At 38.9% G+C, this 22373-nt stretch overlaps 3 protein-coding genes across 4 annotated transcripts; 1 reads left to right on the top strand and 2 right to left on the bottom strand.

Annotated features, from left to right (window-relative positions):
- The first annotated feature begins 1538 nt into the window (after positions 1-1538).
- Positions 1539-3473, top strand: LOC133740848 (LOB domain-containing protein 22). Of its 2 annotated transcripts, none has more exons than XM_062168788.1 (2): positions 1539-2457; positions 3072-3473. In XM_062168788.1, the coding sequence occupies exons 1-2, from the start codon at positions 1628-1630 to the stop codon at positions 3223-3225; spliced, it is 984 nt and encodes a 327-aa protein (XP_062024772.1). In that variant the 5' UTR covers positions 1539-1627; the 3' UTR covers positions 3226-3473. The 2 variants fall into 2 exon arrangements, with proteins under 2 accessions (XP_062024772.1, XP_062024779.1); XM_062168795.1 differs by having other exon boundaries at positions 3067-3223.
- Positions 3474-6764: 3291 nt separating this feature from the next.
- LOC133740843 (chaperonin CPN60-like 2, mitochondrial) lies at positions 6765-12349 on the bottom strand. The gene is made up of 17 exons (XM_062168775.1): positions 12172-12349; positions 11959-12090; positions 11503-11662; positions 11061-11236; positions 10597-10692; positions 10412-10516; positions 10194-10280; positions 9993-10082; positions 9418-9498; positions 9273-9341; positions 9128-9205; positions 8214-8309; positions 8007-8106; positions 7824-7927; positions 7629-7734; positions 7184-7262; positions 6765-7099 (listed from the first exon to the last, which is right to left on the bottom strand). Exons 1-17 carry the CDS (start codon positions 12229-12231, stop codon positions 6994-6996), a joined length of 1725 nt encoding a protein of 574 aa, XP_062024759.1. The 5' UTR covers positions 12232-12349; the 3' UTR covers positions 6765-6993.
- An 8386-nt stretch (positions 12350-20735) lies between these two features.
- LOC133740832 (NDR1/HIN1-like protein 6) lies at positions 20736-21974 on the bottom strand. The gene has a single exon (XM_062168772.1). The coding sequence runs from the start codon at positions 21769-21771 to the stop codon at positions 21007-21009; it is 765 nt and encodes a 254-aa protein (XP_062024756.1). The 5' UTR covers positions 21772-21974; the 3' UTR covers positions 20736-21006.
- Between the last annotated feature and the right edge of the window lie 399 nt (positions 21975-22373).

The raw sequence follows: 22373 nt of genomic DNA, 5'->3' as shown, positions 1-22373 counted from the left end.
TGCCTAGATTTAAGATTCATTCATGTCATCAATGGTATATTTACTGGAGTTGACAACACTGTGACTACTTTTTCAATTTATTGAAGGCGTCTGGAATGCACCTGAATGTACTTTACACCAGAAGCTGTGTGCATCATGCACCCAAATCCCTTCTGCATTTGTTAAATGGTTTTTCTTCTTCCGTATCCTTGTTGCTGACTTGATCTAGACAATGAATCTGGTTGCCGTCATGTTATATAAGTCGGTTCTCATGGAATTGAAAAGTGATCTAGGTTTTCTTCACTGCCTGCACCGCTATCAGTGGCCATGACCCCCAGTCCAGTCTAAGGAGATATTTCCTTTCTTTCTTTTGACGAAATTGATTGATTGGATCCTCATGTATGAGGGTGAATTTGATATCCTAAACCAGTAAACCTATGCTCATACTGTATTGGATAACCCCGCACAGTGGCAACACCAAGCTCTTCAAATCTATACTATTATTAAGAGAAAAAAGCTTGCTCTTCAAAACTGAAAATTTTTAACCTTTATATATTAAAAAACTATGAAATTAATGTAATTAATTAATATGGATAATATAGTAAATTGCAAATAGAAAATAAATGAATAAAATTTTAAAAAATAGTAGAAAATGGTTTAATTTCTCTCCGCACATAGAGTGGGTGGGCCCAGTTAGTTTTGTTGAACCCCTTCATCGTTAACAAGGTATATGTGCACCTAAGACACGAGAGAACCATCGGAATTATCCTAATTGTTTTTGTTTTTTTTTTTTTTTTGAGAAAAGAAAATTGCATTTACGAAGCAATTGTCCTAGTTAGAATTATGTAAAACTGCAAATATTTATGGAGCAACTGATGTTTCGAGGGGCATATATGATTATATGGTACTAGAGCAGTCGTTTGTACTGCAGCTAGCAGGCCAATTTCGTGGGGTTCTTGTACTGAACCCTAAAGCTCGTGAACTCTTATCTATTGCTCATAACCTGAATTTTTTTAATCCAGTCCGCTGACTTCCCTCGCTATCAATTTGATAACTAGTTTAAATTCAGTTCCTACACTATATCCGTTTGATAACTAGTTTAACTTCTTGTTTTCTCTCGATATCTCTTTAAAGTTTAAACCGAGTCCATTTCCTATTGTTTATCCATTTCCCTCTTTCTCTCTCGCTAGGGTCCATTTCCAGCCGCCCATCTTGTTTCTGTAATCAAGAAGCCTGAAAAAGATATAATCTGCTGTCTTTCTATGTGTATGGCTATCAATAATGCACAAACTGACCTCCCTATTGTTAAACTTTCAACCCTACAAACCCTAAAAGCTAAAAATACCACAACCCTAACCACCCTCCTCCACAACCTAAAAATACCACAACCCCATAACCGATTCAGTTACGTACGTGTCCCTCCTCCCCTTCCATCTCTCCCCACCTCTCCTTCCCCTTTCCCCCTTTCACCTCCCTCTCGAAAATCCGGGAACCTCCAAAAAAGCAAAAACACCCTCCCCTCAGAAAAAAAAGCCTCATCATCAACCAAAAAAAAAAAAAAACCGACTCTCCTCTCACTCCCCCACCCCCGCCGGAAACGCAGCCGATATCTCACCTTCCCCCAATCCACAATCACCAAAACAAAACGATGAGCATCACTAGTGGCAGCATCGTCACTAGAACATCATCCCCAACAACACCCAACTCCTCCTCCTCCTCTTCGACCAAAGGCAACGGCAACACCCAGGCCTGCGCCGCCTGCAAGTACCAGCGCCGGAAGTGCGCCCCCGACTGCATACTCGCCCCTTATTTCCCTCACGACCGGCAGCGCCAGTTCCTCAACGCCCACAAGCTCTTCGGCGTCAGCAACATCACCAAGATCATCAAACACCTCGACCACCGGGACAAGGAGGAGGCCATGCGCACCATCATTTTCCAGTCCGACGTCCGCGCCTCCGACCCCGTCGGCGGATGCTACCGGATCATCCAGGAACTCCAGCGCCTCATCGAGTACAACAAGGCCGAGCTCGACATCGTCCTCCACCAACTCGCCATTTGCCGAGCACAGGCACAGCAGCAACAACAGCAGCCCATAATGCAGCAGATTCCGGAGGTCGGGGACACTACCTGCGCTGATCAGATGATTAGTGTTGACCCTCTGAGCCTGTACGGAAACCCTATGCATTTTCATTATCTTCAGCAGCAGCCTAATGTGCAAGTTACTGGGCAGCAGGATCAGGGTGCCCCCTATTTGTTTGTGCAAAATACTAATGGGAATAATGGGCACCAGCAGCAGCATATGGTACCGGAGGATATGAACATGTGGGCTATGCAGGATTCCATGTCGTCGTTGCATATTAAGCATGGGATGAATGCCGGTGACTGTGAAGATATCAAGCCCTTTGTTGACATTGCCTGTGATGATGATCAGAGGAATCATGAGATCAAGTTCCAGCCTGATGCAATTGGTGACCAGAGGTTTGTACTACCACCATCCACACAATTACTTGTACTATCCTAACGTGATAATTTAAGCGATTTACCGTTAGGAGTTCATCTTCTTTATTATGCCACGGAATTGTTAATTGAGTCAATAAATGACTCCACACAATTACTTGTACTATCCTAACGTGATAATTTAAGCGATTTACTTTAGGAGTTCATCTTCTTTATTATGCATATGGAATTGTTAATTGAGTCAATAAATGACCTAACTGGGATATTTTCTGGGATTTGGTCTAGAGGGAAAATTTACAGTATGAATGTATGATTGTATGTGCCAGTCGTATATTCTTCTCAGAATGCATCAACTTTTATGTAAAACCTAGTGTCCTAATGTTGCATGATTTACCAACATAGAAATTATATGTTATATATAACCTGCATATATATAACAGGCGCATGATTTACCAACTTTTGCTTTTCAAAAGTTGATCGGGGCACTATTTGTATCTATATATGGGGATATAGGTTTCATAGATACCCAGAGAAAGCTGGGTTGAGAATTATAACTTTCCTGCACCTCTGATGTCTTATATGACTAAGGAAACTAATTTCTTGTTTACTAATAAGATTCTAACTTAAAAGTGCAGTGATGAAGCATTGCTGAAGATAGAGGATGGCAATTTAAAAGATGATCAGCAGAGTGAGTCAGCTGCCCAACAAGTCCATCATCATTATCAGGATCATGGTGATCTGAAAGGTGAAGCTACTTTGTTCATGACCCTCACAAATTGTAGCAGTTGATGCATGAGAGTTGCGAAATAGCCCATGCAGCCAGAAGTAGTAACCCTCTGCCCTCCGCCTGTTTTTGATTTTTGTTGTTGTCACTTTTCTTAGGTTTGTAAACAGAGAGGAGAAAGCATGTGATTCTCTCACTCTTCTCCGGCTCATTTTTCACCCACAATAGATGTCTGAACTTTTGTATGAGAACTAAGCAGCAGGAACCTAAAATTGTATGTAATTCCTAGAAATATCAACATGTTCTTATCTTTTTTCCCCCTTTGGACCTTGGCTTTGCGATCCGAGAAAGCTTGGCTTTCTGTAAATTATAATAAAAATTGAGCTTTTCCAGGAGGACAGAAGCTAAGGCGAAGGCACGAAAGAAATAAGGAAACCCCCATGCTTTTCACTTATAAGCGACTTAAAATGACAGAGATCAAACAAATAATGTGAAATTTCAAGTTTCTATATGTAAACTGAACATACATTGTACAAACTCATTCTCATATATAAATAATGTAAAACTACTCTGCTGCTTTATATAGAACAATCAATTCGATCACTTTTGATGTAAATCCAACGGTAAAAATAATTATTTTTAAGTTGAGTTATTTTATTTTCGACCGTCAGATTTACATACAATGATGATTGAGCATAACTTTCTTGGTTAGTTACTAACCATATAAGCACCCACTTTATTTTTATATGCTATTTTTTATATATATTTTATCAATTATTAATTTATATATTCGCTGGTTCCTAAAGGATAACTAGAAAATTTATTATATCACGCATTTAGCGAGTTTCTTATTTTAGTACACCTGCCCGAGTTGGGACCGGAAAAAATTATTATGTAATCGAAGTTATTAATTTATCGAACATTCAAATATTGTGTTTTTTTTTTACCTTCTAAATTACACAAACTGTCACAATTTAAATACACTAATTATAGATTTTTTGTTGAGGGAAATTACTCATGAATGCCATTTTCCCCATAAATTAGCTCTTATTACTAATTTTCCCGATTTTTTTAATCAAGCCAGACAACTTTCATTCAACTCAAGCCAGAATGGCACAGATACGTACCTTCTCTTGCCATCTATGGGCAAGTCTAGGACGTGGCATGCTAGCACCACTCATTAGACAATCAGTGCTCACAAATGAAAGCAAGCCTATAACTATGAAAAATCTAGAACATAGTACATAGGCATAGTTCAACAAAAAACTAAAATCTCTCCTTGCCATCCAAGTTAAGGTGAGGAGGTTTGGCTGGGTCCAGCCTCCTGGATCCCAAATTCGAAACCCCATAGAAACATATCCCAAAACTTTGAGCTTCAAATTTGAATTTAGTTTTTGCAGCCAATTTTGTTTGGGCACCCAAAAGAAATTGGACACCCTAACACAATTGGGCCTCCAAAGTGATTTGGGCCACCCGACTAATCTGGGCACCCAACCCAAACTGGACTCTTCCTTCTTTGCGCCGGTCAACGTCGCCGTCGCCGCCTCCGCCACCGTCGCCCGTACAGGAAAGAAGCACCCAGATTGCATCGTTGCCGCTCCTTGAGACCGAATGCCTCCAATCGCCGTTATATGGTAGTAGGAGCCTCTACTGCGCCAAACCACATCCGGCATCAAGCCGATCCCTTTCATGGTCGAAACCGCTGCTGCACTTACGGGATGCCATCCACCACGATTTCCCGTCCAATGTGACCCAATCGTCGCCAACCCTGGCAACCCATCACCGGCCTTGAGCCGCGCTCTATTTGGTCGGATTCGACCAGAATCCTAACTGAAATTCTCCCTCGTTAATTTCCTCCAGCGTGAGAGTCCGGCAATTGCAAAACTATCCCTTTCCCCAGAAATTGTGGAGAGGCAGTCTGGTTGGGAGCTTGTCGACTGAGATCGACGTTGGGTCACCGCGAGGAGGCAGTGAGAGGCGGAGAAGATTCCGCTTGGGGTGGGCGCCGACCGGCGTTGCTTGGATTCCCAGCCATGACGGCTAGGGTTTGCTAGAATTCTGAAGAGGCTGCGTCGCATAGTTTGTGATGAGGATTTTTACTAATTTTCCCGATAAGTCTTATTATATAACCCAATTTTTTTTTTTTTTTAAAGTGAATTCATTGAAACTTTTAACGATTACAATCGTTTAGAATGGCATCCCGACAGACCTTGGGAGCAGACACAAGCCACAAACGACTTGAAGCTAGAGCTAAGCTAGAACAAACCTGTTGGTGTAGGAAGGTGTACTACACCAACAGGTTGTTCATGTACAATAAAGTACTGCTCTGAATCACTTATAGAGAAACTAACAAAAAACTGAAGGTAGATTTCCCGCCTCCTCAAGATAATTACCAACAATGAGATCATTGCCATGACCTTGAGATTTGAAGACCAAACCATCAGAATCTGCAATCCGGGCATGCAAGAGATCGGTAGACCAATCAAAACTATATTCGTCCCAGCACAAGTAACACTGTTCGCCATGCACGCAACTGTGGTACTCATAGTGTGATAACACTGAGACTCTTTATAGAATGTAGAAATGATCAATCTACCCTAACATAGAAACAACACGGCCAAAAAAAGAACTGAATCGAGCAAAATGCCTCCAGGGTCCTAAATTCAAATTATTGAAGAGATCAAGCCCAACAACTGGGCTCTACTTTGGGCCCAAAACCAGCCCACACCTACTCTGGACACCTTCCTGATCTGGAAAATCCGACTTTGGGCACCCAGGTGCAGCTGACCACCGCCAACCCTGGCCACACCTCCGGCGCTGACAAAGCCAACACCATCAGAACCTTCACCGTCGTCTTATATAACCCAATTGTTTTCCCACAAGAATAATATTATTGTCCCATGTCTTGTCAAATTTTGTTGGGATCATTTTACAAATTAATTAGCTTTTTTTTTTTTTTTTTTTTTTAGTTTTTGCAGGAACTCTCTCTTTTCTTTCTCGTTGTGGCAATCGACCCTTAGAACGGATGGACTTTGAATATTGGACAAATGCAACCGATTAAAAATGACCAGTTGAGAGTATTTAACCACAAATTCAAAACAAAATCAAATAGAAAATTATGAGATTAGAAAGGAAAAAAAAAGGTAAAAAGACGGTTTACGTTTTTTCTTCTTTTATTTCTTCTTCAAGAACCACTTCTCATTTTTCTTCAGAATGGTACTTGCGGATAAATCTTCCTTTACAATGAAGCCTTTTAACTGGAAAAGTCTGAAAACTGAACAACTAGGTATGATCCGCTTTTCCAAGCTATACGTTTGAACATCTGGAAATCCAGCAACATCTGCAAACCACGAACCCATTTTATTCAAAAAGCCTTCGCCATCTATATCTTGTATTTTTATTCTTGATAAGGCTGTTGAAATTTACCCCTAACGTTTACGCAACTGCGAATTTTTTTTCCTCAACTCTCACTTACAGTCAATTAAGCAATACTTTCACCTTTGTAGAGAAGGTATTATGGTCCTAGAATATCCAAGGAACTCGTGATCGTCATAATGAAAGAGTTCCGGAGACGTGAAGAAACGTTGTGAAGAGGCACGAGGAATCAAGAACTCATTGGTTTTTATATTGGCGCCAAAAAATATTACTGTGTTTGCTGCTTATTTCATTTTGTCAATTTTACAAATGTAGTTGCCTAAATATTTCAATTCTAGTCCCCATTTGCAGTTGTGGGCACAAATTTGATCTTTTTGGTCAAATACAATCCACATGGGTAACAGATTGTTACATAATATGCCGTATTGGCACTAAAGCCTGAGTTAGTCGACTGCATGTTAGTAGCCCCCATAATCTTCCATATTTGGCATCCGGCTGGGAGGCGTTTTCTCTGTTGGACTGTCCACTATAGCTGCCTCAGTTGTTGTCAATAGTAACGACACGCTGCAAATAGAGAATACACAGGTTTAAGATCGCAGCACACGGAATAAGTAAGAGTTTCATCGCAAAACAGACTGCCAATTTCACCTGGCTGCGTCTACCAAGGATGTTCTAACAACTTTCAGTGGATCAATGATTCCAGCCTCGACCATGTCAACATATTCACCTAGTTCAGCACAAGCACCAAGGTTAATGGAATGGAGAACACTCTGAAAACTTGAACTTATGAAAAGAATAATGAAACACAAGTTGAACAATGCAACTCTGATGTTAGGTTCTGATATTAGGACTATCATGCATATTTCTGATGTTAGGTTCTGATATTAGGACTATCATGCATATTTCAAATGCTTTCATCCGTTACTGACATGAAACTGCTTAAAACTCAAGGTGGCAACATAAAGCATCAACCAATTTTGTAGACAAATTCAGCACAACAAGACCAGGTATGAAATATCATAAAGAGGGTTAAAAAAGTTTGAAAAGGAAAAAAATGAATACAAGGGGAAAAGAACAAAATAAATAAACAAACCTTTGGCTGCATCATAACCCATTCTGTGATCATCTTGTTCCAGCAATTTACCAAGAACCAGAGCACCATCAAAACCAGCATTTTGAACTATAGTGAATGTAGGTGCCTGTTGCAAGCAAACAATATATACTATAAGGAACATCTGACATAAATAAACCGCCAAAAGATATGCCAAGATAATCCATCAAAGTAAACCTTAAGAGCATTCTGGATTATTTCTACTCCTCTTCTTTGGTCTTCATTTTGCGTTAGAATGTTCTTCAATGCTTTTGTAGCATACAGGAGAGCAACACCACCACCTAAACATAGAAACAAGAAGTATTTTGTTACTCTGAATGGAGGGACAAGAACATATTTAAACTAGGAAACTCAACCAACCTGGCAAGATACCCTCTTCCACCGCTGCTCTAGTAGCATTCAAAGCATCTGTTACCCGATCTTTCCTCTCCCCAACCTCTGCCTCACTAGCCCCTCCAACCTGTTACAAGAAAATATATTCTGAATCTGAGAGCATAAAATATGCAACATGGGGCAGCAATTCATAAAGGTGAATTTACACAACATTCATAATGGTGGATAAGATACCTTGAAAACGGCAACTCCACCAGATAGTTTTGACAGCCGCTCCTGTGCTTTCTCCTTGTCAAACACAGCAGTACTCTTCTCCATTGTCGTTCTCAACTGTAGAAGTATTGAGCTTTTAGATGACTCAAAGACTCCATGGAAGTTCCTCTAGTATATGTTTTGATATTAATAGATTTGAATATCTCAACCTTCATCGTGGTATTCATATTCGAACTCATTACTATGAATATGTAAATTAGAGTAAAGCAGCTCTCAAATTTATTAGCTGGCAGGATGTATTTTTTGCACTGACAACTTCAGGATATACAAAATAAGAATCACCTCTTCCCATAGAAAATAAATATTACTGAACACTTGGTAACTAATAAATGAGTAGGGTTAATATCAACAAGAAAATCAGTTTTTCCCAGGACCAATTATACAGCGAGTTCCTTGAATGGTGATATAACATGCCACCAAACTTGTGCTTTTGTGTGTGTGTGTGTGTGTGTGTGGGGAGGGTACATCAACTCCTGCTAGAGGTGTTGACAAGACTTTTTAAAACATTTTGCCAGGTATTTTCGGTCTATAAGATGGGCAAACATAAGGTATCTGATTTAGATCACAAGCAGCAGTTACATTAAGTGCTTTACAAAATTTCTAACAGCTGCATTCTTTAATTTGCATGTGCTCTTTCAGTAATCAGTATACAAGGTTACCATCTATTGCATCTAAAGCAGAAACTATGCCACTGCCTGAAGAAGGGGCCCATAGTGCATACTTAATCTGATATGATTTGGAAGACTTCTGTTCAGTGTGGGAGTTAAACCCAGTAAATAAAATACATAACACCATTTGGTAGACCAGATACATGGATAGATACATGGATACAAATCAACACAAGTGCATTAGACAGTTCATTAATTGAAGCATACCTCCTCGCATCTTTCTTCAATCAGCTTCTTATCACCACCTCCATTTAGAATGATTGTGTCATCAACAGATACAGTCACCTGTTACAAATTTAGTCATTAGGTCTCAGACACACAAGTTAAATATCCCATTCAGTAACATACGAACCTTTTTTGCAGTACCAAGTGTTTCAAGTTGGACTTTCTCGAGGGTTAAACCACGGTCTTCACTGATAACCTGTATAACAAGTATATTAATCATATCATTTCAAGTCAATGACTATACAATATGATGTTACCAAAACTATTTTTACCTCTCCGCCAGTGAGAACGGCAAGATCTTCTAAATTGGCCTTCCTGTTTTCTCCAAAACCAGGAGCTTTGATGGCACAAACCTGAGGAGACTCAACTAGTTAAAGTATTGCTTGCTTGTTGATACAAAAGTACAAGATCTATACTAAAAAAACATCAAGCCTACGAGGAAACAACAAACAAACAAACATGTTTATTCTCAATATTCCCCATGTAACATACCCAGTATAAACCAGACAGGTACTGAATGAGTTCATAGTTAGAACCAAAAAAGGAAAATCAACTTACATGTAGAAAAGTAAAAACCACATATTTAATATTCATTATGTGCGGAAACTGGCTGATTCACTATTATCCATTCACAAACAAGAGTAATAATATACAGAGACACACACACACACACACACACACACACAGATATATATATATATATATATATATATATATATATATATATATATATCTGTGTGTGTGTGTGTATTACTATAACTGAAATAAACAAGAAGAAAAAAAAGACAGACTTCTTGAATTATCCAATGCGAGAGCCAGCACGTCAAAAAGAAAAGTCAAGTCTCACCTTAACCCCAGCATGATGCTTGTTGAGTATAAGCATGGAAAGTGGATCACTTTCAACATCCTCAGCTACAACAAGAAGTGGTCTATTTTTCTGTTTAAAGTCAAATGGTAAGAAAAACAAGAAGTGGGTATCACTACCCATAAACTTCACTTATTTAAAATTTGATGGCAAAAGGTAACCAATCAGAAAAATGCTAATTACATTTACGGCCAGCTCTAGTATTCTCACGAGTGCAGTCATGTTTGAAATTCTTTTTTCATGAATGAGGATTAGTGGGTATTCCAATTCCTGCAAGCATTGATATCACAAAATTATAGATCAACAGACATCCAAAACCCTCGAGAATAGGTTATCTTTTTACTTTAACCACAACAAAAAGGCCTAAGAATATAGGTGGCACAGTCAAGATAAGAACTTACACATGTCTGAGTCTTTTGGTTAGTGATAAAATAGGGAGAAATATAACCTCTACCAAGCTTCATTCCTTCAACCACTTCCAATTCATTATCCAATGTATTCCCATCCTATAAAAGTATGTAAATTTGAGAAACCATAACACATAACATGTTAGAAAAACGTTATATTCTTTAGAGAAGATGCTTACAGCAACTGTAATGACTCCTTCCTTTCCAACTTTCTCCATTGCTCTTGCTATCAACTCTCCAATCTCTCGTTCGCCATTGGCAGAAATAGTGGCAACCTATTCATCATATATTTAATCATGATTCTCCAAGTAAAGATATATATATATATAAAGAGTTTTAGAAAATCAATGCAACATTATTCAAATTTTTTTTCATTTTGGAGAGGAAACATATAATAATTCAGTCAAAAGCAATGAACAATATCCATGATAAACAGTAGCACAAACACTGGAAACTAGCCACCCAGGCTTTACTCGGCATATCACAAGAGATATTATAGGAAAACTATAAGCAGCAAAACCAGATTAAGAGTACAACTTCTATGGAACTTAGGAAGTATTCGGTCAATTAGAGATTTGAAAAAGTTTTCTTAAAAGTATATTAACATCCATTTCCTATATATCTTTGTTGAGAAGCTCATTACCTGTGTAATCTCTTCTGGTGTGCTTATCATCAATGCTTTGCTTTTCAGATCAGTAACAATAGCATCAACTGCCATATTGATACCACTGCGCAAATCCATTGCATTTACCCCAGCAGCTATGGACTTGCAACCCTCTATGAGTATTGCTTGGGTCAAGACAGTTGCACATGTTGTACCTGCAGTCAGATAGTTAACAACTCTCCATGAAGTCAACGGAAATTCAAAAGAAACAACTACGGAGGCTCGCAAGTTTCAATTCAGGTACAAAAACAAAACAATAAAGTTACCACTCATGTTTATTACTCGATTTACATGACAATTCTAATGTTTTGAGCTTCTATTGCCTAGAAAGTAAACAAAATCAAAAACACTCAAGACGGCCTATTCCTTCCTCTCAAATTAGATTATGTACGTGGAGAAGAAAGTTGAGAAAGAATCTCACCATCTCCGGCAGCAGTATTAGTTGCTCTCGCAACCTGTTTCACGAGATTTGCTCCCACATCCTTGTACTTGTCCTGGAAACTAATGCTCTTTGCAACAGTAACACCGTCCTTTGTGACCTGGGGATTCTTGCCGCTTTTCTCAATAATCACATAGCGACCCTGAACCAATCAGCAAAAATGACATATAAGATAAAACCCTTTGACGAGACATCCTATCACTTGCTCATCATCATAGATTTTATGAAAAGAACATCATCCCATTCTCACTTTACAATGTAAGCAAACAAAGCAACACCAATGATAATTAGACTACACTTTCACATTTAGCTATTACAAGAAACTTTTCCTTTCCTAGTGTTCCAATTAGACATTGAGCTCTATACCAATGTACATTGTATCAATGAACTATCAAAGCATACACAGATGATCGAAATGGAAGAGTTTTAATCCAATACCTTTGGTCCCATGGTAACTTTGACAGCCTCTGCAACCTCAGAGACACCTTGCAACAAAGAGGCGCGAGCCCCAACCCCAAAGATGATATCTTTCGCCGCATAATTCCTATTGCATATAATCCTACTACCAATCTGTTCAACTCGTATCACCCATCAATTAGTGAATCAAAGGAATGAAATTTATAAGAAAAGGGATGAAGGGGTAGTGGTTACCAGTTTCTTGGTAGTGGAAGAAGCGACGGAGGAAGCTAATTTTGAAGCTATTCGATACATGGCTGGCCGGAAGTTGGAGGTACAGAGATACTGACAGTTTCAGTCAGGAGGAAACGAGAGAGGGGGTTTAGACTTCCTGCTTTCGTAGGGTTTTAGGCTTTAGAGATTATGGATTGGGCCTCTAGAACTTGGATGAGGTTTGGGAGTGTCAATTTCTTGTTTAAGACATGTCCAAATAAAAATATGTTTAAGGATGAATTGATATACTATTGAATTTACCAAGAAATAAGATCGTAAACTACAGTTCTATTGAATTGATTATGAATTGATATACTATTGAATTTACCAATTCATAGAAATAAGATCGTAGTTTGAGTGTGGGACTGAGCCTTCAAAATATTTATTATAATTGATCCTCGAAATTTTTTTTTTTTTAGGGAAATGGAATATATTCCAGTGATCGAAAAGATCATAACGACCGTACAAGGTCAATCTAGGGGATCCGGAGATCACCCATTACAAATCAATGCTCAACTGACTGCACAAGCAGTCAGGCTAAAACCCGAAAGGGAAAGTAAAAACTAAAATCTAAGAAGGAAAATGCAAAACTAAAAACCAAAAGGAAAAAGCCAAAACTAACAACTAAATTTATTCTAACATAACCCTAGTTCTCCGCATCTGCCTTGCCCCAAGCTAATCCTAAGACCATCATGGTGTACCCTTCCACCCGTCAATGCAGTGAACAGCCTTGATATAGGGTCATGTTGAGTCTAGCCCGCAGCAAGCCTACCGAAAGGCCCGACCCAACTTCTGCCCAAATCAGAAAGAGGAGGGAAAGTGGGCTTAAGCCCACACCCAGCCCAACTCCCACTGCCCTCACTTTGAATTTTGGACCGGAGAGCACCGGAACCCTAGCTAGTAGGCTTGCCGGAGCCGCTGCTATCCCGACACAACCGGCCTCTGCCATTCCAGCACTTCCGGCGGTCGGCCTCGCCCTTCAGCCATTGGAAGAATTAGACGGAGCCTGGTGTGGGTGGTCACCAAACCTCACCGGCAATCAAGTCCGCCTCTAAGCCTCGACCTGACTTCGCTCCCAAATCCGCTGCACTGATCCTATAACCACCGCCGACCCTCGTTTGCGGCGACTGCACGCACACCAATCCAGAACCCGACGTCGACACCAGTTCGATCCCCTCGCGTCAAAGCTCAGCCTCGGATCCGCGACCTTGGCTTCTCCATCGCAATTCGACAGGAGAAGTCTACCCCGCCTGCACTACCAAACCGAGATAGCGACGCCGGAGTGTCACAGGCAAACGGAGGAAGCCGCTGCCCTGCTTCACGAAACTAGGGTTTCGGAATCCAGCTCCGCGAAAAGTGGAGCGCTTATAAACCGAAGCTTTTTTAATTGATCCTCGAAATTTACATTTGCAATTTAATGTTCAATTCACATAGTGATGTTCTTTTAGAAGTACCATCCTCTATGTAGTTTACGATCTTATTTGGGACAACTTTTGAATTAGCTAAAAGCGCTTTTAAATTTAATGCTTTTAATTATTTTAATTCTTGGTAAATTCAATAGTATATCAATTCATAATCAAGAAATAGAATTGGACATAGTTTGAGTGTGGGACTGAGCCTTCAGTTCCAGTGTTATTTTTCTTTTTTTTTTCTTTTTGGGTAATGCATGTGTATATATTTGGCTACTTTAGTGAGTTATTACTAAAGTGTTTTTTTTTTTTTGAATGAAATAGGTCATCCATTAATAAAATTCAGCAAACGTTACAAGAAATGACACACCCCTAGGAATCGTCAGAAAGACTCGTTTTCATAGTACACTAAACCAACCTCTGCTAAGAGAATAACAAGTCACCCAATACACCCATGTACCTTTTAACATGAGCCTACAAACAAAAACTTAAAACTCCGAAGTAAACTAAAAAAATCAACTGAGTACCAAATTCATGCGACCAAAATAAAAACTTAAATAATATTATCTTTAGAGATAGGCTGATAGGCAAGGGAGTTTCACCCTCCTCCACTAAGTTGCTAATGTCCGTTGCCTCATCAGCAACTTTAGTGAGTCATTACTAGAGTGTTACATAAACTAGCTAGAGCCTATATTTCTAAAGCAATAAAATTGGTGTTGCTAATTGTGTACCGATCAAAGTAAATGTTGAGCAAAGAACAGTTATTAAGAAGCCTTACACAAATTTATGGCATATCTATCCTCTTTTGAGAGACAATAGGAAGATTAAGCTTGAGAAGCCTCTGTGGATTTGGAGTTTGGTCAAGAGAAAGTGTAACGCTGCGGCGGATTGGCTTGCTACGCGAGCTAAAATGGGGGTGGATTTGGGAGATTGGATCAATCAACCTCCACTTTCATTGATGCAGGTTCTTAAAACTGACGGCTTGCCTGCTCCTCCTTTGTTAGTTTAGTTTCTAGCTTCAGTTAGTTGTTTGTTTGTTTCTTTTGCTTTTGTATCTTCTTTTGTTTCGTTTGCTGCGTTTGTAGCTTTAATGAAGTATTCATTGCCAAAAAAAAAAGACTAGATAGCTAGAGGTGTAAATGAGCCGAGCCGGAGCGAATACCAAGGTGATCATGTTCGGCTCATTTGTTTTTTATCGAGCTCGAGCCGAGCTGAAGCTTGAATTTTTTTTTCCATGCTCAAGCTCGGCTCGGCTTGAATATTTTTCTTAAGCCTGAGCTAGGCTAGGCTCGGCTCAATTTATTGGACGAGCTCGAGCTTGAATATGCTCGTCTTGGCTCTTTTGACTTTAAATTTAAAAAAAAAATAAATAAATAAATTTTCTAAATAATAATCCAAATTTGATGTCTAACCATCACACAAATCCCTTTTGAATTTATTGTAATATATTTTACTTAAATGCTCAAATTCTCTTCCAATTGAAAATTAAAGGAAGATAATAAAAAGAGTTAAAGATTTGAGATTAGAAAAATTATATTTTTATTTATATTGTAAATTTTCATGAGTCGAGTTTGAATACATGTTGAGTTTTAACAAACTCGAGTTGCTCACGAGCTAGACGAGCCGAATATATTATTGTTCAAGCTCGGCTCGTTATTTTGTCGAGCTTATTATTGAGCTCAAGCTCGGCTCATTTATCTTACGAACACGAGCCGAACGAGCTAAAATCGAGCCGAATACGAGTCGAACACGAGCTGTATCGAGCCTATTTACAGCCCTATAGATAGCCACTTATTACGAGAGGGAAAAATGGAATAAAAGAAAAAAAATCCTAGAAACAATCCAACATTCCTAATCTCTTCAGCCGCCCTCATCGAGTCGTGATACAGAAATTTGATTGGACTCCAAGGTAGATTACTGCAAAGCTGACGAAAGACCCAATTTCCCATACCCACTTTCCTCCTTCCTTGTCCCTAGATTCTAACCGGAACTAAACTTCTAGACGGGATCCCGGCCGCCTCTAATTTAGGTGTTGCTGACCCTCCAAGAAAAGAAAAAACCAAATGCCATAGCCAACGTTTGTTGCGACCATCGGCGGCCCCCATGATTTCGACCCGACCCCCCATCAACCTCGGAACCAGCCGATTGCCCACCACAAAACTGATGAACCTCTTCGCATTAAAAACAAGATGAAAACCACAATCAAAACCCTATCAGCTCTACTTAGGTTGGCTGATAAAAACCCTAATGTATCACGGTCGTACACTTGAAACAAAAAGGTTCGTTGGGTGTCAGTTGTCCGCAACCTATCAAACTCGTAGGAGGAAGCGAAGACATCACATAGTGGTTCGAGAAGACCAGTCGCACAGATCCATCGATTGGGGAAAACGATGGCCATAGCATTGGCCATTGGGTGCTCGACATCAACATGTGTAGGGTTCTCAAGAGCGAGACCTATTGTTTCTCCTTTGCAAGCCACAAGGCGAGTCTTCCGAGCCCATTGTTATTTTACCAGAGTAAAACAGGTCTACTAAAATGATCAAAACTTTGATTAAAAAAAAGAAGATCAAAACTAAAATTAAAACAACATTATTTGGCATCTATTGTATATATATACCAAATAGGTGAAAACCACCCTGAATCATAAAATCTTTAAATCAGAAGACAACAGAAAAGTTAAGACTCAAAATGAGAAAATTAAGGACTATGAACATTATATGTATCTAATGAGTGGTACCAAATCGGATTCTGTTGCCAACCCAAAATATATATATACCATCATCATGATGGAGGGTCGATCATTAATTACAATGTACGAGTCTAACGTTATATTACTGCACATTTTCATGTTCAAAGGCAATCTGCTTGGTAGGTGCACGAATGTGCATTATATATGCATGATTGCATATTTATGGACTGGCTTCCAAAGTCCGAAGCGGTGAAAGTCGGATATTGAAGTAAGCTACCCAACAATGAAAATTGATAAGTGAGAGTAAGATGAGATCAATACAGTAGGTAGCTTGAACCTAAATCTTACTTCACTTTCAAGTTTCAACAAACACAAACCACAACATCATCGATCAACAATTGCTTTAATTTCCATACAACTACATTCTAAGATATGGCCTAAGATATGCATATGCTTATATCCTTTAAGTCGTTGATAAGATATGGTAGCACTAGTAGTGCTTCTTGCACTTTCAAAAGAACATCGATCACAATCAAATTAAGTAATTAACCATTACTTGTTTGCACCCCTAAGCCAAATTTTGATTGGCTTAGCTGAGATACTCATGAGTGAAGCGTCTCTTTCTCCCTTCTGAGAGTAAAATTTGGTCATTTGACTCATTTTAATGGCAAGGGCCCTTTTAAAAAGAATTGAGGTTTTCTCCTTAACTAGTGAAATTAATTTCGATATGAGAATCTAGCGCTAGCAACTCCTAGGCCAGTTACATGCCTTCAAACCATAATCACTAAATTGTGAGGTTTAATTTGCACCCTAGCTAAGAGTTCTGGTTTTGTTTTTCTAACAAATTATATTGCATAAAAACTTGAGAATACAAAATGACTAGTTATATGCGAGTTGAGCTCAGTACTTTTTACATAACAACGAAAGACTATATGAGAATGAATGAAATTATTTACTTTATAAAAAAATAAAAAAAGATAATCATAAATTATAAGGTCAATTGACAAATCTATACCTACCACATGAAATTTAAAGTACCACCTTTCTAATTGTTTACAAAAAATCAATATTTACAAAAATCTCATAGTCTGATTAATTTTTACTGTTTATGAAAATGACACCGCGCCCAACAACATATTGACTTTTCTAAAACAATTACTATCTTCCTCTGAAAAGCTGGCTAAATAGAAAAGCTACTACGTGGAACACAGAAAGCTAATACTCTAACGCCAAAAATCCAAAAGTTATTAACTGAACCCCAAAACTACTCGATCTTCAAAGCTCAAACACAAAAGCTACCAACCCAAACTCTAAACTTATAACAGTACGTTTGATTAGTTGTATTTTGTTTGGACTCTCGATATGAGTCTCTCTAAATGAGGAGTTGTTGAAGATGCGGTTTAACCGATTAGATACAATTGTTTTAAGGTTCGAGTTCAAACATACTCGAAAATTCTATTCTTAACACAAGTGCCAAAAAAAAAAAAAAAAGCTTTTAGATTCAAGTTCATAAAATTTATTCATACAAGGGTGCGTCTGGGCTACGCCGGGCGTACGCTACTCTGAAGTGGGGCCCAGTTGAGTGGGTCGTTCCTGTCCACAAGTTTTGAAAGAGAAGGGCAACTATGTAATTTCCCAGATAACGACTGTTATTAGTAAAATTACTCCGTTACTCATTACCTTGGAAAGCTGATGCTTTCTTTACTGGGGCTACAGATGTTGCTGTCAAGTTTCGAATTCCAAGGCTGTACTTCCATGGAACCAGTTTCTTCCCATCTGATTAACAACGTTTTGTCATTCCTAATCTGCCTGATGTGATTAGGATGTATAGAAGCCAATTACCAATTTTTCCCCATCAAGATGGTGAGTCAAAATTCATGAAGATGGTCAAAGTATCTTATGAAAGCGAAGAAATGAGCCGCCGTGAAAAGGTATTTCGGTGGTGGCCGAAACCACTCCAAATTCCATACTCAAACCCCAAGGCAAAGCAAATCACCACATACCCAGAAAAGCTCCAAGCTAGCCAAAGGCACCACATTTATGCTTAAAGCCTAAAACCACTTCTGGGCTTTCTTCTTCATTACCCATAACAGAGACCCAAGTCTTTGCATTTTACCATTTTCAGTTTCAGTCATATTATATTATGGGCTAAATACTGGTTACTATCCTGTGGTTTAGGTCCAAAATCAATTCAGTCCCTGGACTTCTAATTTTATCAAAAACACCCCTGCAGTTTCAATTTTGATCTAATAGGTTCAATCTGTTAGTCTTCCGATAATTAAGTCATTTAACTTGTTGACGTGACTCATATATGGCATATGTTTTATGATGTGGTGTTGAGGTGGCATACATAGTCAATTTAGGAGTGGGTCTCACTATTAGAAATCTATCAAATAAAAAGTTTTTCATCAAATAATCCAACTATAAGTTAAACCCATATCAGAATATTAACGAATTGGACCTATTAGATCAAAATTGAAAGTACAGGGGTGTTTTTGATGAAATTAGAAGTCCAGGGACTGAATTGATTTTGGACCTAAACCACAGGGTAGTAACCAGTATTTAGCCCTTATATTATTGGGTTTCTTGTTTGTAATTGTTATTGAAATTTAACAAACACCTCTTAGTTTTGGTGGTTGGTAATTTCCCAGCACAGATGGAATGGGTTTTGATTCAATTCATGGGGAGATTCCTGAAGCTTGTCGTGCTTGAAATGTTTGAAGTATTTGGATCTTGGGAACAATTATTTACCTGGCAATCTTACTAATTTCACCAATCTTTGGTGTTTTTCAATCTTGGATCAAAACAATTTTCGGGTCTGCCTGGTTTCTCTACTTGCCGGCAGTCTCTCTGAGTTTTGAATCTAGCTAACAATTCTGTGGTCTGAGGCATACTGACATGTTGCTTCACTTTAAGCTTTGCAACATCTAAACCTCTCATTCAATCAATTGACTTATGAGATATCTTCGACACTTGTATTTTTTGGAGAAGCTTCTTCTCTGAGACTTGAGTAACAATGATATATCCAGTGGTCCTCTTCCCAGCAAGGTTGCAGAGACAACGGATAAATCCGGTCGAAGAAGATGTAGCCCATTGAAGGGCACGTGAGAGGGAGGTGGCTCAGTTAAAACTCATTTACCATAGACGTAGAATTGACATAAATGCCACTCCGTTAACAGACGTCTTCAGCGTAGCTGCCGTAGCATACGCCCGGCGTAGCTAAGAATTATGCCGCATACAATTTGTGTGTGTTCAATAGTGATTGAAGCGGTATTTTTTTTTTTTACCAACCATGCACTTTTAAATTAGTTGCAGGTTATATATTGCTGACAGAGCAATGTAATATATTGAGTAGTTAGGTCATTATATATGCATTTGACAAAGTCCAATGAATAATGCTGAACAGCACATTTCCATAACAACCAGCTTAGCTTAAATTAGCTAGGTTTCCCAATCACAGCAAGCAAACTGATAAATCATGATAGAGTTTGTTGCACATGGAATTCTGTAATTGGCAGCATACAAAGTGCTCTCCATGTTTTCAACATGCACGCCAAAACGAACAGTTCCTTTCGTTAGAAAACTTGCTCATTTGGGGTCCTACTTCAAAAGCTTCAAATTGACATACACTACCTTACAATTATTGAAGCTTCCCACCGACACTAACCTAACTTATAAACTTATAAATTAAGGAGACAAAGATAAACTTATAAATTAAGGACACTAACCTAACTTATAAACTTATAAATTAAGGAGACAAAGATAGAAATATTTATGCTTGTTTCATAGCTGAACTTCTCAAAATCCGAACGGGTTTGAATTATGAAAATTTAATGTAATAGTGAATCAATTGTAAACTTAGTTATTCACGACAAATTGTATGTATATTCTAACGAAAATTAATAAGAAATGATTTGAAAAACCTTTCAAGCTTTTTCCTTCTTTTATTAAGGAATTTGACTGTCCTCATTAAGTTTTAAAGTATTTTCACTTTACCAAAAATACATGGTAGTATCAGATTGACTTTTGCATAAAGTAACATGGTTGCACATGGAAAATTCCTACTATGCTGGTTTACAGGGTAACAAGCATTATGTGTGCCCATACCCTTCTCCCACCAAACTAACCACACAAAATGTTATTGACCAATAGGAAAGAAACTAACTAAAATGTTTTATAAATTTAATCCATATATTATATGCCTTGATATGTTAATTAATACCTAAGTAAACCCTAATTTCTAACAAAAGTCACATTTAAAACAATGATTTGTCAAATATACTTCTCGATCACCACTATCAAATAATGCATCTAACAGGGTCTTTACTTTGAATCTCATCGCATCTGGTACTTATCTCTTCCCTAAATTACTTTATGTTATGCCTCCGTACCAAATTGTGATTGATCAATAAGAAATACTGTTTTTTTTTTTTTTCTTGCACAAGTAATAGGAAGTAATGTTTAACGTTTTCAATAACTACGAAGTACAAAATAATTTTTTAAACGAAAATGTATCAACAGATTGACAACTTGCTAATTATGCCTAATACAAAATCATGATGTCAATCAGCAAACCTTTCTGTCCATTGAAAAAAGCATAATATACTCACAAGAATATCAAAGAAAATGAATATTACAAATCTTTCAAAAAAAAAAAACAAAAATATATCACAGACCTTTTTCCCTTTCCTCTCTTTCAGTACGTAGTTTCCCTCATACTCATACAGTCCATTTCCAGATCTTGACTCTAACATCAACTTTGCACTTGGCATTGCTAGTCGAAGCCTTCGCAGCAACTTTCGCAGTAGGAAGAGAAGTAACCTTAATCCCCTCGCAATGAACCCTAATTCCGATTTTCGGAGTCTTCACCCCGAAAACCTTCACTCTCACTTTGGTGTCAAGCCTCACCTTCAGTCCCAACCCAGCCTTGCTCTTCATCTCAGCCTTCAACGTGGTGACGTCACTGCTCTCGAGTGGTTTGCCGCTGCTTGTAATCCTAGCCTTCAGGAGAGTCGTGTTCTTCTTTCCGTGAGTGAAAGCCGGTATGGATCCGTCACCGACGTCTATATCGTCTTTTGAGAGGATGGAGATGGCGATGGGGTTGTAGAAGAAGACGAGTTTCTTGTTGGGGTTCCGGCCGGTGACGTTGATGTCAAAACGGGAGGTGAGCTGGTTGGAGGAGGTGAGGTTGAAGGTGGAGAGCTTGAGGGAGGTGACGGAGAAGGTCGGGCGTTGGGGCTTGTATATGAGGTAGAAAACAGCGCCGCATATGGCTCCAATGAAGATTTGGAGGATGAGAAGGAAAATGATCCAGAGGCAGCAAGAGCAGCAGCGGCTGCGGCTGCGGCGGTGGCGGTGGGGTTGAGGGCGGTAGGCAGGGCGCGCGTTGCTGTAGAGCTGCGCTTTCGTGGCGGGGAAGGCTGGGTTTGGGGCGGCCGCGCCGTTGGTGGCGGGCTTGGCAGATGGGTAGACTCTATCTGTCATGGTGGAGTGAGCGCTAAGAAAGAAAGAAAGAAAGAATTGAAAGGGTGTTTGATATTTTTGTGGGAGAGAAAATGAGGAATTAGAGAGTAGATAAAGCTGTCTTGGCTCAGAAAGAGAGAGAGAGAGAGAGACCAAGTATTTTGTGTTATAGAGAAAGAGAGAAAGGTGTGGAGGTGATGTAAAGGGTGGAATAAGTATAAGGTGAAATGGCAATTGGCAAAGGGAGGGAGACAGCAACATTATAACTAAAAGGAATTAGGTAATGGCCACGCACTTTGACTGGCGCGTGTAATAAGGAAATTATTTTGTAGTTTTGGATGAAGAAAATGAAAATCTTTCATTGTGATCGAGAAGGAATCTGTACTTGTACTGTAAACAATTCGTTAAAATCATAGTTTTGGAATTTTGGGTGACATGATATGCTTGGATGTACGTATCTTACCTTATTTTGCCAATGCCCTACAAGCAACAAGCTCTTGTACTTATTGTTCTATCCAAAATGGGTGCGTAGATCTTCTTGCTTTCTCATCTGTTATATGTTTTCACTAATTAGGTCAATCTGATGCAGAACTCAGTGTATGTGACTAATCTCAATATTGTCG

This window comes from Rosa rugosa, chromosome 1 (assembly GCF_958449725.1).
Source record: "Rosa rugosa chromosome 1, drRosRugo1.1, whole genome shotgun sequence".
Classification (NCBI taxonomy): domain Eukaryota; kingdom Viridiplantae; phylum Streptophyta; class Magnoliopsida; order Rosales; family Rosaceae; genus Rosa; species Rosa rugosa.
This window is presented reverse-complemented; position numbering and strand designations above follow the sequence as displayed.

Coding starts and splice junctions, on each gene's coding strand:
- LOC133740848 (XM_062168788.1), top strand. CDS start 1,628: ATGAGCATCACTAGTGGCAGCATCGTCACTAGAACATCATCCCCAACA. Junction 2,458..3,071: donor GATGCAATTGGTGACCAGAG/GTTTGTACTACC, acceptor TTAAAAGTGCAG/TGATGAAGCATTGCTGAAGA.
- LOC133740843 (XM_062168775.1), bottom strand. CDS start 12,231: ATGTATCGAATAGCTTCAAAATTAGCTTCCTCCGTCGCTTCTTCCACT. Junction 12,091..12,171: donor CTTCCACTACCAAGAAACTG/GTAACCACTACC, acceptor CGAGTTGAACAG/ATTGGTAGTAGGATTATATG. Junction 10,517..10,596: donor AAGGAGTCATTACAGTTGCT/GTAAGCATCTTC, acceptor ATACTTTTATAG/GATGGGAATACATTGGATAA.
- LOC133740832 (XM_062168772.1), bottom strand. CDS start 21,771: ATGACAGATAGAGTCTACCCATCTGCCAAGCCCGCCACCAACGGCGCG.